The 13,331-nt window shown below is 44.1% G+C and overlaps 2 protein-coding genes across 2 annotated transcripts in view; one reads left to right on the top strand and one right to left on the bottom strand.

The window, feature by feature from the left end:
• Window positions 1-5,879, top strand: part of RYR3 (ryanodine receptor 3) — a 396,626-nt gene extending 390,747 nt beyond the window's left edge. Inside the window, 4 exon segments of the mRNA XM_033190880.1 lie at window positions 419-483; window positions 863-963; window positions 4,013-4,064; window positions 4,932-5,879. Of these exon segments, the coding sequence (XP_033046771.1) occupies window positions 419-483; window positions 863-963; window positions 4,013-4,064; window positions 4,932-5,027 (314 nt within the window). The 3' untranslated portion in view covers window positions 5,028-5,879.
• Window positions 5,880-6,000: 121 nt separating this feature from the next.
• The window catches only part of AVEN (apoptosis and caspase activation inhibitor), a 189,796-nt gene continuing 182,465 nt past the window's right edge, over window positions 6,001-13,331 (bottom strand). The window contains exons 4-6 of the mRNA XM_033190688.1: window positions 10,368-10,463; window positions 7,264-7,624; window positions 6,001-6,484 (exon numbers count right to left, since the gene is read on the bottom strand). Of these exons, the coding sequence (XP_033046579.1) occupies window positions 6,369-6,484; window positions 7,264-7,624; window positions 10,368-10,463 (573 nt within the window). The 3' untranslated portion in view covers window positions 6,001-6,368. The remainder of the gene's footprint in view (window positions 6,485-7,263; window positions 7,625-10,367; window positions 10,464-13,331) is intronic.

Genomic DNA, 13,331 nt, shown 5'->3' with positions numbered 1-13,331 from the left:
CCTCTACTCTGAATTCTTTCCTCCTCACTTCTGCTTCTGAGATCTCTCCTGTGGCTAGTCTAGTCCTCTTCATTTTCCTCACAGAGCGGGAGGTAGGAGCAGAGGAGCTGGACAGTGCAGGGGAGGGGAGGGAAAGAATGGTATTTCAGTCAATAGCTTGTCAAGATTGGAGAAAGATGATGAATTTAAGGGAGAAGCAAGTAGTTAACAGCACTGCAGAGTGTAGTAGAAAGGTAGAGTTAGGAGGAACAATGTGCAATTGTTAGAAACACGAGTATTATTTTTCTAATTTTGCTTTGAGTGGTTCAGCTTGATAATTCACTTTAACAGAACAAAGTAGCTTCTTCCAATCCCTCTATCATTCCTCTACCCCTGAACCACTACACAGATTGCTTTGTCTTTGTATTTAAAATTCCAGGTCTTATTATTGATGCTTTCGGAGAGCTAAGAGACCAGCAGGAACAAGTGCGAGAAGATATGGAGGTAATGTTCCTCTAACTACTAATCCCAGCTCTATTTTAATATCCCCAGAAGCAAATGGATTTTTTAAACAATAGGTTTTACTATTACTTAGGGCCAGTACTAAGCAAGACCACAGTTTGTTTACCATGCCCTGTGCTCTGCACTCTGCCATACCCCTGCCAGGCCTGCCACTCTGCTGCCTTCTCCACTGTCCCATAATCAGAGGGAGCAGTATCCTCAGCTAACCAGGAGCTAAGTGTGTAGTACCACTGAGTGAGTGACTAACAGCCAGAAGCATGAGCAAGTTTTCATTGTCCCTCAATTCGACAGAATCATGACAGTTTTCTCTCCTGCCTGTGTTATGCCTACAAATGCCTTTTCTGCCTGTTATTTTTCTTAGACCAAATGTTTCATCTGTGGGATTGGCAATGACTACTTTGACACGACCCCTCATGGTTTTGAAACACATACATTACAAGAGCACAACTTGGCCAACTACTTGTGAGTATTCTTGGTTAACAGAACTGATGGGAGTTGTAGCATAAAGAAAGCCAATGATGTCATCTCGTTCAGTCTCTGCTGGAAAGAGAGTAACCAGAACAGAACTTCCAGGAGTCCCCATGAACTTGTACCTTTGTCCATAGACTCTGCCTCTCCCATGTGTGACAGACGTGTGTTGTGGACAATTCCTGCTCCTAGCAAAAGGCCAGCCCCTCAACCTGTGATTGGATTCCATCCAGGACACATACCTCCAGCAATTTCTCTTTCTCTACTGGACTTCTTCTGTCACCATATAAATATGCTTTTTTAAAATCCTAAACAAAGAAAAATCTGTGGCCCCACTTTTACTTCCAACTATAGCCCTACTTCTTTTTCCCTTTCAGCAAAATGGACAGCTGTCCATGCTCACTGTCTTCAGTTTTTCGCTTCTCATTGTCCTGTGAACCTCCTACTGGCAGGCTTTCCTCCCCACCACATCCGAAGACAGGGTCTTATCAAAGGGGCCTGTAACCTGCATGTTTTTAAATTCTGCAGTCAGTTTTCAGGCCTCCTCATGTCTGTCCTTTCTCATTAATAGCTAAGCCCCATGACCTGGGATATTTTTGGGCATGTCTGTTTTCATACTACTTTTTTTTTTTTGAGACAGTGTCTTGCTCTGTTGCCCAGGTTGGAGCGCAATCTTGGCTCACTGCATCTCCTGCCTCAGCCTGCTGAGGAGCTGGGATTACAGGCGCCCGCCATCACACCCAGCGAATTTTTACATTTTTGTAGAGATGGGAGTTTCCCCATGTTGGCCAGGCTGGTCTTGAACTCCTGACCTCAGGTGATCCGCCTGCCTCAGCCTCCCAGTGCTAGGATTACGCGTGAGCCACCACGCCTGGCCCTTTCGTACTGCTTTATCCCAGCACCTAGAACAATGCCTGGCACCCAGTAGGCAACTAATAAATGTTTTACTTCTTCTAAGGTAAAGCATTCACTGAAGAACAAGTTACTTGAACCTACTGGGTACTAGGGACTTAAAAACTTTTACAGAAGAGTATATAGATTTTATTACCTGATAACTCAGACCCTGTAACTGATCATTTACAAGAAAAAAAAAAAAAAAAAATGCTGGGCTCTGCTTCCTAGCCTAGCTCTTCCGCCTTCTCTATTTTGTAGCTTAGAGAATCATCTTTCTCCCTTTCTCTTTCAAGATAGGGTCTCACCCTGTTGCCCAGGCTCAAGGGCAGTGGTGTGATCTCGGCTCACTGCAACCTTCACCTCCCAGGCTCAAGCCATCCTCCCGCCTTAGCCTCCTGAGCAGCTGGGACAGGCGCACCACTTATTTAGCACCAGCTTTTTTTTTTGGTATTTTTTCGTAGAGATGAGGTTTTGCCATATTCCCCAGGCTGGTCTCGAACTCGAACTCCTGAGCCCAAGCAGTCCACCCGCCTTGGCCTCCCAGAGTGCTGGGATTAGAGCTGAGCCCTCATCTGTCTTTAGGATAGAGCACGCCCAGCCTTTGGAGAAGGCATTGTCAGAAGTGACAAAGATATACATTTTTGCTAGGGAATGAGTTTCTTAAGTCAAAAACATGAGTTTTGTTTTTACTTATTGAGACAGTCTCTCTGTCGCCCAGGCTGAAGTGCAGTGGCGCCATCTTGGCTCACTGCAGCCTCCACCTCCTGGGTTCAAGTGATTCTCCTGCCTCAGCCTCCCGAGTAGCTGGGACTACAGGCAACTGCCACCATGCCGGGCTTTTGTATTTTTAGGATGGTCTCAAACTCCTGACCTGATCCACCTGCCTTGGCCTCAGCTTCCCAAAGTGCCGGAATTAGAGGCATGAGCCATCACGCCTGGCCTCAGAAACTCGAGTTTTAAGAAGATAACTTTAATGTGCCCTTCCCTCATGAGTACTGAATCCTCAATTCCCATTAAGAGAGTATACATCCTAATGGAGGTGAATGAGCCCATGGCCACGTCAGTACCTGCAGATTACAGACCAGTGGAAGGATGCTGTCCTCTGGGCTGGAACCCCTTCTGTGCCTTCCCATGGCACTGCTACACTGGTCTCTGTCCTGTCTCTATCCCCTCTAGGAGCAAGCTTGAGGGGAAAGAACCCAACTTACTCATATTTGAGCCTCCCACCCAAAATGGTGTTGTCAAGTAAATGTGCTGGGCAAGGAATGATGTCCCAAGCCCCTAAGAATCAAACAGGATAAAGAGATGAATCCTGCTTTCTTTCTCAGTAAACAAGAAGGGGAAAGGCAATAAACCTACTTAGAGCTGCTACTGTGGGCCAGGACCTGAAGCTCTAAACACAGTATCTCCCCGACAGAACTCCAGATCGGGGGCTCAGGCTCTCCACCCTCAGAAGGACAGAATTTCTACTTTCTCATCTCGCCAGCCTCGCCGTCCTTTTCCTGAAGGGCACGAGCCTGGTTCCTTTGGAAACTGTCTCTGAGGATCATGTAATGTGAGCTGAGAGTTCAGCCCCTGCCCCCTGGGATACTTACGTGTCACAAACTCAAACCTAAGACACGGATCACAAAGCAATTGAAACTACATTGGCCTTCCCCCAGCTATCTATGATAAAAACAAAACTAGACTTCAGGAAGAATCAGAGCAACTCAACGAGATTAAATACTTTCTAACTTTTCCATGACAGATATTCTTGAGATACACACGTCATTTCAATTCTACATTTTCATGAGATGACAAATGGCCTGTTAAATATTCTGTGGTAAGAATTTGGGCTACCGTTTGTTTTATTAGAATTTTGTTAACAATAAAATGGTGGCCAAAATGCTACCTTGCAAGTGATCTTAGCTCAAGGTTTAGGGATGGCAAAAAGCATCTCTCCTCACGTGGCTAATTTCAAGATTCATGTGTGCTACTATGATGGACACAAATGATGGTGTGTGTCCTTATGCCACAGTTCCCTGATTCTTAAAGTCACTGTAGACAGCGTGGGACCAAACAGCCTTTCTGAGCCCTGATTACAGTTAATCCATGCGAATGAACTTGGGTCTTGACCAGAGTATCTAATACTATCTTTTCCTCGTTCCAGGTTCTTTCTGATGTATTTGATTAATAAAGATGAAACAGAGCACACGGGTCAGGTGAGAAACAAAATGCCTTCAATTAAGAATCATACACCCATGTTAGATCTCCCTTTGCTAAACCTTGAGACTGCGTAGGGCATAGGCTATCTGAAATAGATGGCCCCATTAATCCCATGGATGCATTTTTCTATTACCTTTTTGTGACTTAGTAAGAAGCCAAGGTCCTCCTGGTTATCCTTCCCAACAAACACTGACATTCTCAAAACGCTTATAGCTACTGCTTCAGACTAGAAGAGCTGGAGGTGGGGAGAACATTACAGAGAAAAAGACAATGAGGAATGGAGTGGGTGGCTGTAACAAAGCAGAAAAATCGGAGTACAACGGAGTGAGAGACAGCCTAAGAAAGATAACGACCTCATGTGTGGGTGACACAGGAGCCTGGAGGTGTGCCCATGAGAGGATGTGTCAAATTTTGTGACTAAATGTGAAAAAGAAATGTAGAGAACAAGGGAGGAAAACATCAGCTATCAAATTATTCAAATATCAATAGCAAACATATCAAATGTCTTTCTTTGGCAGAGGTCACTGGTTTCCAGATCTGGATTTAGCTAGCAATAAACGTTCCCTCGTGCATTCCTCCGTCTTCCAGCAACGGCGGGGAACCAGCTTATTACTAAATCGTTAAGTATTTTTAGTGGCAAACATTGATTGGTTTCAGTTTTGTTTAGGGCAAAAGGGGATTTTTCTCCTTTCCTGCCAGCGTGTGTCAGGGAGACATGGCTTCTTGCGCCCCAAACAGCAGAATAGAGCAAGAATGAATGTGCAGGTTTGGCCTCATATGAATTCACATCAGAGAGCAAAAACAAACTGGGTTTTAGCTTACTGTGGTTTAGAAATAAGCACCCGTTGTTCACATTATTTCAGGAATCTTATGTCTGGAAGATGTACCAAGAAAGGTGCTGGGATTTCTTCCCAGCCGGTGACTGCTTTCGTAAACAGTATGAAGATCAGCTTGGATAATTCTGAATGAAAGAAGCGCCACAATTCTGGACAGTCAACTTCCCATGAAATAAAGTCCTCCTTTTACAGTTCTACAACATATCTGAAATGTGACATTTTCTAAATGCCTCCCTTAAAAAAGCTGTTTGCTAAAAAATCTGTGCTATTTTGAAACTGATTTGGCTTTTTGTGCCTAATGGACATATACTGTGGGAGAGAACCTGTCAAAATGTTTAAGGATGGCGAAGAATCAAGTAATCTCTAGGCAAATGCCTTCAAGTTTTTGTTTGTTGGGATGGGAGCATTAAGGAAAGGGCTAGTGAATTATGAAGTCTCGAATGTGTGTAATACCTGAAATTTTAAACACTTGAATGTCACCATGGTATCCAACTTGTGACTCATTGGGTCTGAACTACAAAAGATAATGTTAACTGCAGTCTAATTAATTTTTTCCCATGGTACTTGCTAGTGACTGTATCCAGAAAAGCTTTAAGCAGTTAAAGAAATAGGGAAAAAACCGACACTTTGTCGACACTGAAATATCGATTAAGTGCCTTAAAACCTCTTTAGATATAGCTATGCAAGTTTTTTATGTTTGTGTTCCAGAAGGACAGTTCCATTCATTAGTTGTGATCTTCCGTCTTCCTTTATGAAACTGCACTTGAAGGTTATTCATACAAGTTTTTTTAGTAACAGTGATCAACTGCTGTTATTAGAAGAAAAGTACTGTACTGAAAATTCAGAAAAAATCTCAACCTTATGCCAAAATGGAGTAATGCTTTATGGTCCTTGTAAGTAGTGGAGCTGCTATGTTTAGGCGAATCTCCTCAAATACAATGAAGTGCCCAGTGCAATAAAGTAATAACATACCAACGCCTCCATGGTTTGGCCTCTTGGAATGTACCACTTGTGGTTGCTTCTACAACTCCTCTGTGACTGCTGGGAAAGGGGACATGAGACAAATTGCCCAGGGCCCCACACAAGAAAGAAAAACTGGACAGACCAGCATTTGTTTATTTTGGCCAAATGCAAGCCTTGTTTGCATCTATTCTCTTAATCAGCAGCAGTACCTGCTATGCTGTCAACACTGCAAGGAAGGCGGCTAGAAACAAGGGCCAGAGTATATATCCTGCCCTTGAGGGAATCTATTAGATTACTAAGCCAGAAAAACAAATGCAACAAGCTGCTTCAGTGTATTCTTTCAGATGTCAAACACAGAGGTAGGCATTTACTGCTGTGAGCATAATGGAACGCACTAGCTTGGGGTATGCTTGTAAACTGGCTGTGCCTGAAGGACAGCCTTATGCCCACCTGCCCTTAGAAGGCAACCAAGATTTGCTTCAGGCACTTTTTGTCCCCTTTTTAGGAAATCATGCTGTCCAACCAGTCTTCCAGCTCTTCCTCGGTAACATTTCTGGATGTACTTGGTTGCTCAGGTTCCACGTTCTTTTCTTCAGTCACAGATGGTTTTGCACAAACTGGGGAAATAAAAACAATGTTAACACCCTCAGATGCTTCCCTCAGGTTTGTTCCCAGATATAATCCAGCCCTAGTTATTACTTTCCTTACGACCAGGGGAAACATTCTCGTTATGGTTACTCCCTAAGATGATAGTCATATCTGAACAAATAAAGCTGGGTAGAGGACTCCCTCTTCATTCTGAAGTTGAACTTCACACCTCACTAGTTGTTGTTGTTGTTGTTTTTTTTAAAGACCAACAGCTCAGTTTTCTTTTTACTATTATTGCAGCAGTCCTGGAAAATTAAAGGATCTCAAATGCAATAATACATGGATGTGGCAATCCCCCCGGGCCCCTCTACATCAGATGGGCCACCTCTCAGAGGACATGCAGAAATTAGAATGTGATGTTCTTTTGTCAAAATGTAAGATTGAAATAGCAAGAAAAAAGCACGAAGAGGTGGCCTGTCAGTCGAGTAAAAGGTCCACTGCCGAACGGCTGAAGGCTACAGGTATCCTAATGCCTTGTGATAGGCGAAAATTCCATTTGCAGCCCCAGGTTTCTACTGCAGTCAGACAGGTAGCAGCTTTGGAAGCTCGGTGTGTCAAGTGAGAGGAAGGTTGTCAGAAAGGTCAGCTCAGGGTGAAGCAGAGATGGGAGCACAGAAATAGACGTCAGTGGACAACACTGGATCAATGTCAGACACCGAGAGGGATGTGTGCGGATGTGATGCGGGTGGGGCTGTTCTTGAAAAAACACCAGAATCAAGATTCATGGGGAATAAAATGAAAGCCATACCTTCTTTCTCTTGGACCACCTCCCCATCTTTCTCGGATTTCAGGTCCTGAGATGTCTGATCTGGTAAGATGTTAGCTCCCTCTTTTACAGGTGCATCTAAATTAAGCAACAGATCTAGTTCTTCTTCCAAATGGTCTCCTGCTGACTGCAGTGGGGAAGTGGGTTTCTGAGAATCTGTTGAAGGACCCGGTCTTGGGTTGGCTGTGCCCAGCAACACAGGGCAGCCAGCAGCCGCAGATTTCAGCTCAAAGATGGGCCCCTTTCCTCCAGGCCCCAAAGGCCCCTTTAACTGCATCCCTAATCCCTTGCCATCATCAGTTCTCTTTGGTTTCACCTGAGGAAGCTCTAAAGGAACTGTGGCCTAAAAGAGAAGTTTAAAAACTGAGTTAAAAATGTGAGTCTTGCCATCTTGACTTAAGTAAATACATAGGAGGCTAAGGAAGCCATCAGACTTGGTGACATAGGAAACTCAATTCAGATAGTTCACAAAGTGGCTCCTTTCCAGGCCCTGGCGGGCACCCTTCCTAACATCTGGGGTCAATGTGGGAGACCTCACTGAGACATGCCAGCACTGTGCCTCCCACTCTCCCCACCTCGACCATGTGCTAACTAGCTCAGATTTGGAATTAAAAGATCCATGTCTTCCTAGCTCTGGCCTGAAAACTGCCAGAGTACCATAGGTCTATTTGGCTTTACACTTAAATCTGTAATGAGACATAAACATCTGTAAAATGTCACCAAGAAGTAATTAGCAAATCAGATCTGTTCATTGTATTTAAGTGCACTAATATAAAGGTGTAGGAACAAATTCACCAAGAAGAGTCTCTTACCAACATCGAGTAAAAAATGCCAGACACAAAAAATACACAATGTGATGATTATTTTTGTAAAATGTTCAAAAACAAACCACAGTATTAGAGGTTAGGTGAGTGAGTGCCTTTTGGGGAGAGAGTGACTTGGGGTGCGTATGAATGGTGGCTTCTGGGGTGCTGACAATATTCTGAGTCTTTATCCGGATGCTCATTCCATGGTTATACTTACATGTGCATTTTTCTGACTCGATGTTATACTTTAATAAAAGTTACAAACTCCCTCAGTGATTGTAATATAAGGTTACAATCTAAGGCTGGGAATCACTGCTCTTCAGGGAAGGCTCCAGGGACTAGCAAGGCCTCACGGTGGGCAGGTTCAGAAGTTCAACCTCAACTGGAGGTCCTGACCCCTTATTTTTACATAAACATCGTGAGCAGACATGGAAGACGGTATGGCTTTATATACAAACAGGAATAAATGTCCAGCATAGTCAGTTGTACGGGGCAATGCTGGGACATGGTCCTCTATTCTAATCTTAGAGTCATTTAATTGGTCTGGGGTGGGTGTCTGGCGTTGTTTCTGTTTGTTTTTAACTCCCTCGGTGATTCTAACGTGCAGACAAGGTAGAGAATACTGCTCTGCAGCATGGGTCGGGGAGAAATGTTTTTAAGTGATTTAACCAGGATTTCAAAGTCACGTCATTATTTTATGCCTTTCATGCCTGCCACTGACATTACATCCTTCACTTTCAAACGCTCACAACCACTTCCTCTCTGTCCTGAGTCCTGAAGCCTTTATCTCAGCATTTCCCTGGTGAGTTCTGCTACACATTCCTCATCATGTGAGATCAAGGCAAGCACTTCAGAACTTTGAACATCACTGGACATCAACAGAAAAGCCACTAGAGCTCTCCCAAACACCCCCAAATGTTTCCAAAGACCCCCCAGGGCATTCCCCCATTAGTGGCAAATGCACTTCTTTCTAGTTCTCTACCCTGTCCCTAACTGTCCTCCATCCCCGAACTCTGCCTGCTGCCCCAAATTTTAGACTAGTAAATGCACTACAGCAAATGGGTGGGTAACCAATTCATTGCTACGCTCAAGCTTAGCATCACATTCAGCTGCAGAAGGAAGTTGATAATTTTAGTTGCTAGGATTCTATTTAAAATCAGTACGTCCCAGGGTTTCACTTTTTTTTTTTTAATTGTGCCAGAATTTTGAAGCTCTTCGTGGCATAGTCTTCGGGCCTCCCCTCTCTTAGTGCATCAATTATCACTTCATCCTATTATCTCCTGAATTTGCATTTCTAGCCCTTAATGCTGAACTTTATAGTTCTACATCCAGTTGACTATTATTTCCACTTGGATATCTCAGAGGCACAAACTCATCAAGTCCAAAACTCACCCTTCCTGATCCTACCTACCACTGAGTTGCACAATTTGGAAAATCTTGAATTTTTTATTGACCACTCTCTCCCAATTTCCAACATATCGCCAAATCCTGTTCATTGTACCTTTGAAATGCCTCAGTACATCTCTGCCATCTCCACCATCACTACTGTAGTCCAAGCTACAGTATTACTCACCTGCACCTGTGCAGCAGCCTCCCCACGTGCCTCCCTCACCTGCTCTGCGCATGTGTACCTGCACATGCGGACTTACCCCCACGCATGCACTCCGATCCCACAGTCTTCTCTACTCGACAGCAGCGTCGCTTTTGTTCATGCAGAGCTGATTGGGTCTTTCTCGTTTAAATTCCAGCTCAAATGTCCTTATAGTTTAGACCTCAGCTCACCTATCACTGCGCTTCAGGAAAGCCATTCCTAACCACACCACATGAGAAACTGACTTACTCTAAAAACACACTGTACTTCATACGACGTATTACAATTTATATATGTTTGCCTATTTGATTAATCTTCATCCTTCCCAGTAGATGAAGTTCCAGAAAGGCAGGAACCACGCCTACCTGTTCACCACTGTGTCCCTAGTGTCGAACACACAGCAGGATGATGCATACATATTTTGAGTAAAATAGCCAGACTTTATATTTTACATTTCACTCAATTCCACTACATTTGATCCTTTAAAATGTTTCAAATATATGATGTAAAAAAGTAACCTCGAAAATGTTTTGGATTCTCCTTTAAACTTACAGAATGCTATTTTGATATGCAACCTTCAGTTTTATAAAGGGAAGCTGACACGAAGACATCCTGCTGAGGGAAGTGCTTCCCTCTTTTTCTTCTCCTGCCCTAATCCACCCGCTTCAAGAGGGCTTCAGGATTTTTACCTGGACCAGTTCAGCAGCAACGTTGAGTCGGAGGGAGAGAGGCAGCTCTTGAAGGGCTCGAACCAATAACTCACTATCCACGTAAAATGCTGAATTCTATATAGAGATTAAAAAGAAAATATCAGGTGATAATTAAGTATGACCTTTTAGAAATAAAAGAAGAAACTGTAAATAATCCACTGGAGTTATCTGGCTAGGAACAAGACACATCATACATCACACTTGATGTGTTAAGAGTTTCTGCATCTCCACATTATGATCAGTAAAACCAAAGCTACCTTCTTGAACCACAGCTCACACTGTCAGAGCAAACAGGGCAATGATCACCCTCCCATCAAGACTGTCCAAGCCGGGCGCAGTGGCTCATGCCTGGAATCCCAGCACTTCAGGAGGCCAAGGCAGGTGAATCACCTGAGGTTAGGAGTTCGAGACCATCCTGGCCAACATGGTAAACCCTGTCTCTACTAAAAAATACAAAAAATTAACCAGGCATGGTGGCTGATGCCTGTAATCCCGGCTACTCAGGAGGCTGAGGCAGGAGAATCGCTTGAACCTGGGAGGCAGAGGCTGCAGTGAGCCGAGATCGTGACATTGCACAACAGCCTGAGCAACAAGAGTGAAACTCCATCTCAAAAAAAAAAAAAAAAAAAAAGACTGCCCAGTAACCTGGAAACTGTGGAGTCTTTTGCAATGACTAACAAGCTGAAAGAAAAGCAAGCATTTAATGAAACCTAACCTGATCCCTTCCCTAAATTAAGACTGCTGGCCTTGGACAGAAGAGGAAAGGGCTGTTAAGGCAGTGAGATGGGGCTGACAGGTGGTGTGAAGATTTCAGAGGAGCTGGTCTCCTCAAAAAACAAAAAATAAAAATTTTTTAAAGCCACTTTGTAAGAAGGCTTTCTTTTTTGGTCACCAGTTTGCCCCATAAAGGTCTGAAGCTGAAGAAAGCCTTAGATAATAAAGTTAGCTGCAGTGATTTGCTTTTAATGCTAAACTGTGAACTTTTAAAATAGGTTTAATTGGAATAATAATAAATCAGCATTTTCTATATGTTTTAAAGTATTCGGTGCATTATTTTTGCCTGGGTAACCCAGCTCCCATGTCAACCTGGTCAACCCTGGCAGCCACTCGCAGTTGGAATAGAGGACCTGGCCTACGAAATCTGGCCACAGACAGGAGCAGACAACACCCACACTAAGGATGCTATGGCGGGTGGGGTGTAAAGAGAAAGGAGACACGCCAATGCTGGGAGAGGGGAGCCAGTCCTGACTATAGGACAAAGCCTTTCTGTCCCACTTCTCTGCCATCAGTGTGCACAGGACCCTGTCTGTGTGGTAAGAATCTGCAAGCGTGAAGCTTCCTCTCTGGCCAGGAATCTTAGCTCTGAGTCTCAGTATCTGTATAAAGGCACACTCTTTAGTGAGAAAAGAACCTGCTATATACTTCACTTTGCAGCTAAAAAACATAGCCTTTAATCAGACCATTACATCTTCCCCAGAATCTACAGGACTTACTGTCCATATGCGCCTGGGGCCCAGAGACTATGTGTACATGGTATGGTGGAGTAATAAGCTGGGCAGCTTTTTAAGATATAGGTTCACAGGCCTCACCCACAGAAATGGACTCTCTGGGTGGGGTGGGGGTGGTGGGAGCCGGAAATCTGCCTTTAAAAGCCAGGCCCTCAGGAACGGCCGCATATAACTCAGCACCCAGCAGTTCGCTCAGCCCCCAGCAGTTGCTCAAAGAAGTCCTACTGGATAAGTCACCATGTCAACAGAAATTTAATCTGGAATTTAAAAAATCTAGGTGATTTAAAAAATAATAAATCTGTTTGTTCACCCAGGGAAATTATCTTCCCACTCATCCCCTCTTTACATGGTGCCCACTCTGTCCAAAGGAAAGCTGTGAGAATCCCACTTGCGGATCTAAGAGACAAACACGCCTGTGGTCATGGAGGCCAACAGCTAGATCAGAGTACCCTGACTGCTGGCCTGTGTCCCTTCACCCTGTGTATCCGCCACAGGGCAACGAACGCCAAGTCCAAGCCGTGACACCCGGTCCCTCTCCTGCCAGGACTCCCTTGAGCATTTTGGACATGTCTCCCTGTCAAACTCCTACTCCCTTTAACTGCAAAGACAAAATGTATTTCTACTTTTCCTTTTTTTTTTTTTTGAGATGGAGTCTCTCTGTTGCCCAGGCTGGAGTGCAGTGGCACGATCTCGGCTCACTGCAATCTCCACCTTCTTGGTTCAAGCAATTCTCCTGCCTCAGCCTCTCAAGTAGCTGCGATTACAGACTTGCACCATTAAGCCCAGCTAATTTTTGTATTTTCAGTACAGGCGGGGTTTCACCATGTTGGCCAGGCTGGTCTCAAACTCCTGACCTCAGGGAATCTGCCTACCTCGGCCTCCCAAAGTGCTGGGATTATAGGCGTGAGCCACTGCGCCGGCCCCTCTCTATTGTCTTGCGTCACTGGTCACACTGAGGACATGGGATGGTATAAGGAACAACAAATTACATATATATGTGCGTGTACATATATATAATACGTAATATGCACTCAAATATATATATGCACTCAACATATATAATTATATATAGTACGTATTACATATTATATATATCCAGTTTTTTCTCTTACATCAACAAGGAAGAAAATTTAGTGAGGAGTTAAGTCAGACAGGAAATTGTTTTGATGGAGAAATGAATTCAGTTTCAGACATGTACTACCTCCAACTCGAACTGTTCAAATCAAACAACTTCTTTCTGCTCTTATTTTGTTCCATTCATGGCACCACCACCCACCTAGTTACTCAAGCTAGAAAGCACAGTGTCACTGCAAATCTTTCTTGTCCTTGTGTCTCACATCTGGCCAGTGACCACAGTGGACCCCATCCTCCGCTCAAGTCCTGTCTGTGAGTAACCTGTGTCCCATGCCCACTGGCTGCACATCCTCGGGCTCTC

This window comes from Trachypithecus francoisi, unplaced genomic scaffold (assembly GCF_009764315.1).
Source record: "Trachypithecus francoisi isolate TF-2019V2 unplaced genomic scaffold, Tfra_2.0 Lachesis_group3, whole genome shotgun sequence".
Taxonomy (NCBI): domain Eukaryota; kingdom Metazoa; phylum Chordata; class Mammalia; order Primates; family Cercopithecidae; genus Trachypithecus; species Trachypithecus francoisi.
The sequence above is the reverse complement of the archived record's forward strand: the minus strand, read 5'-3'. Positions and strand labels throughout refer to the sequence as shown.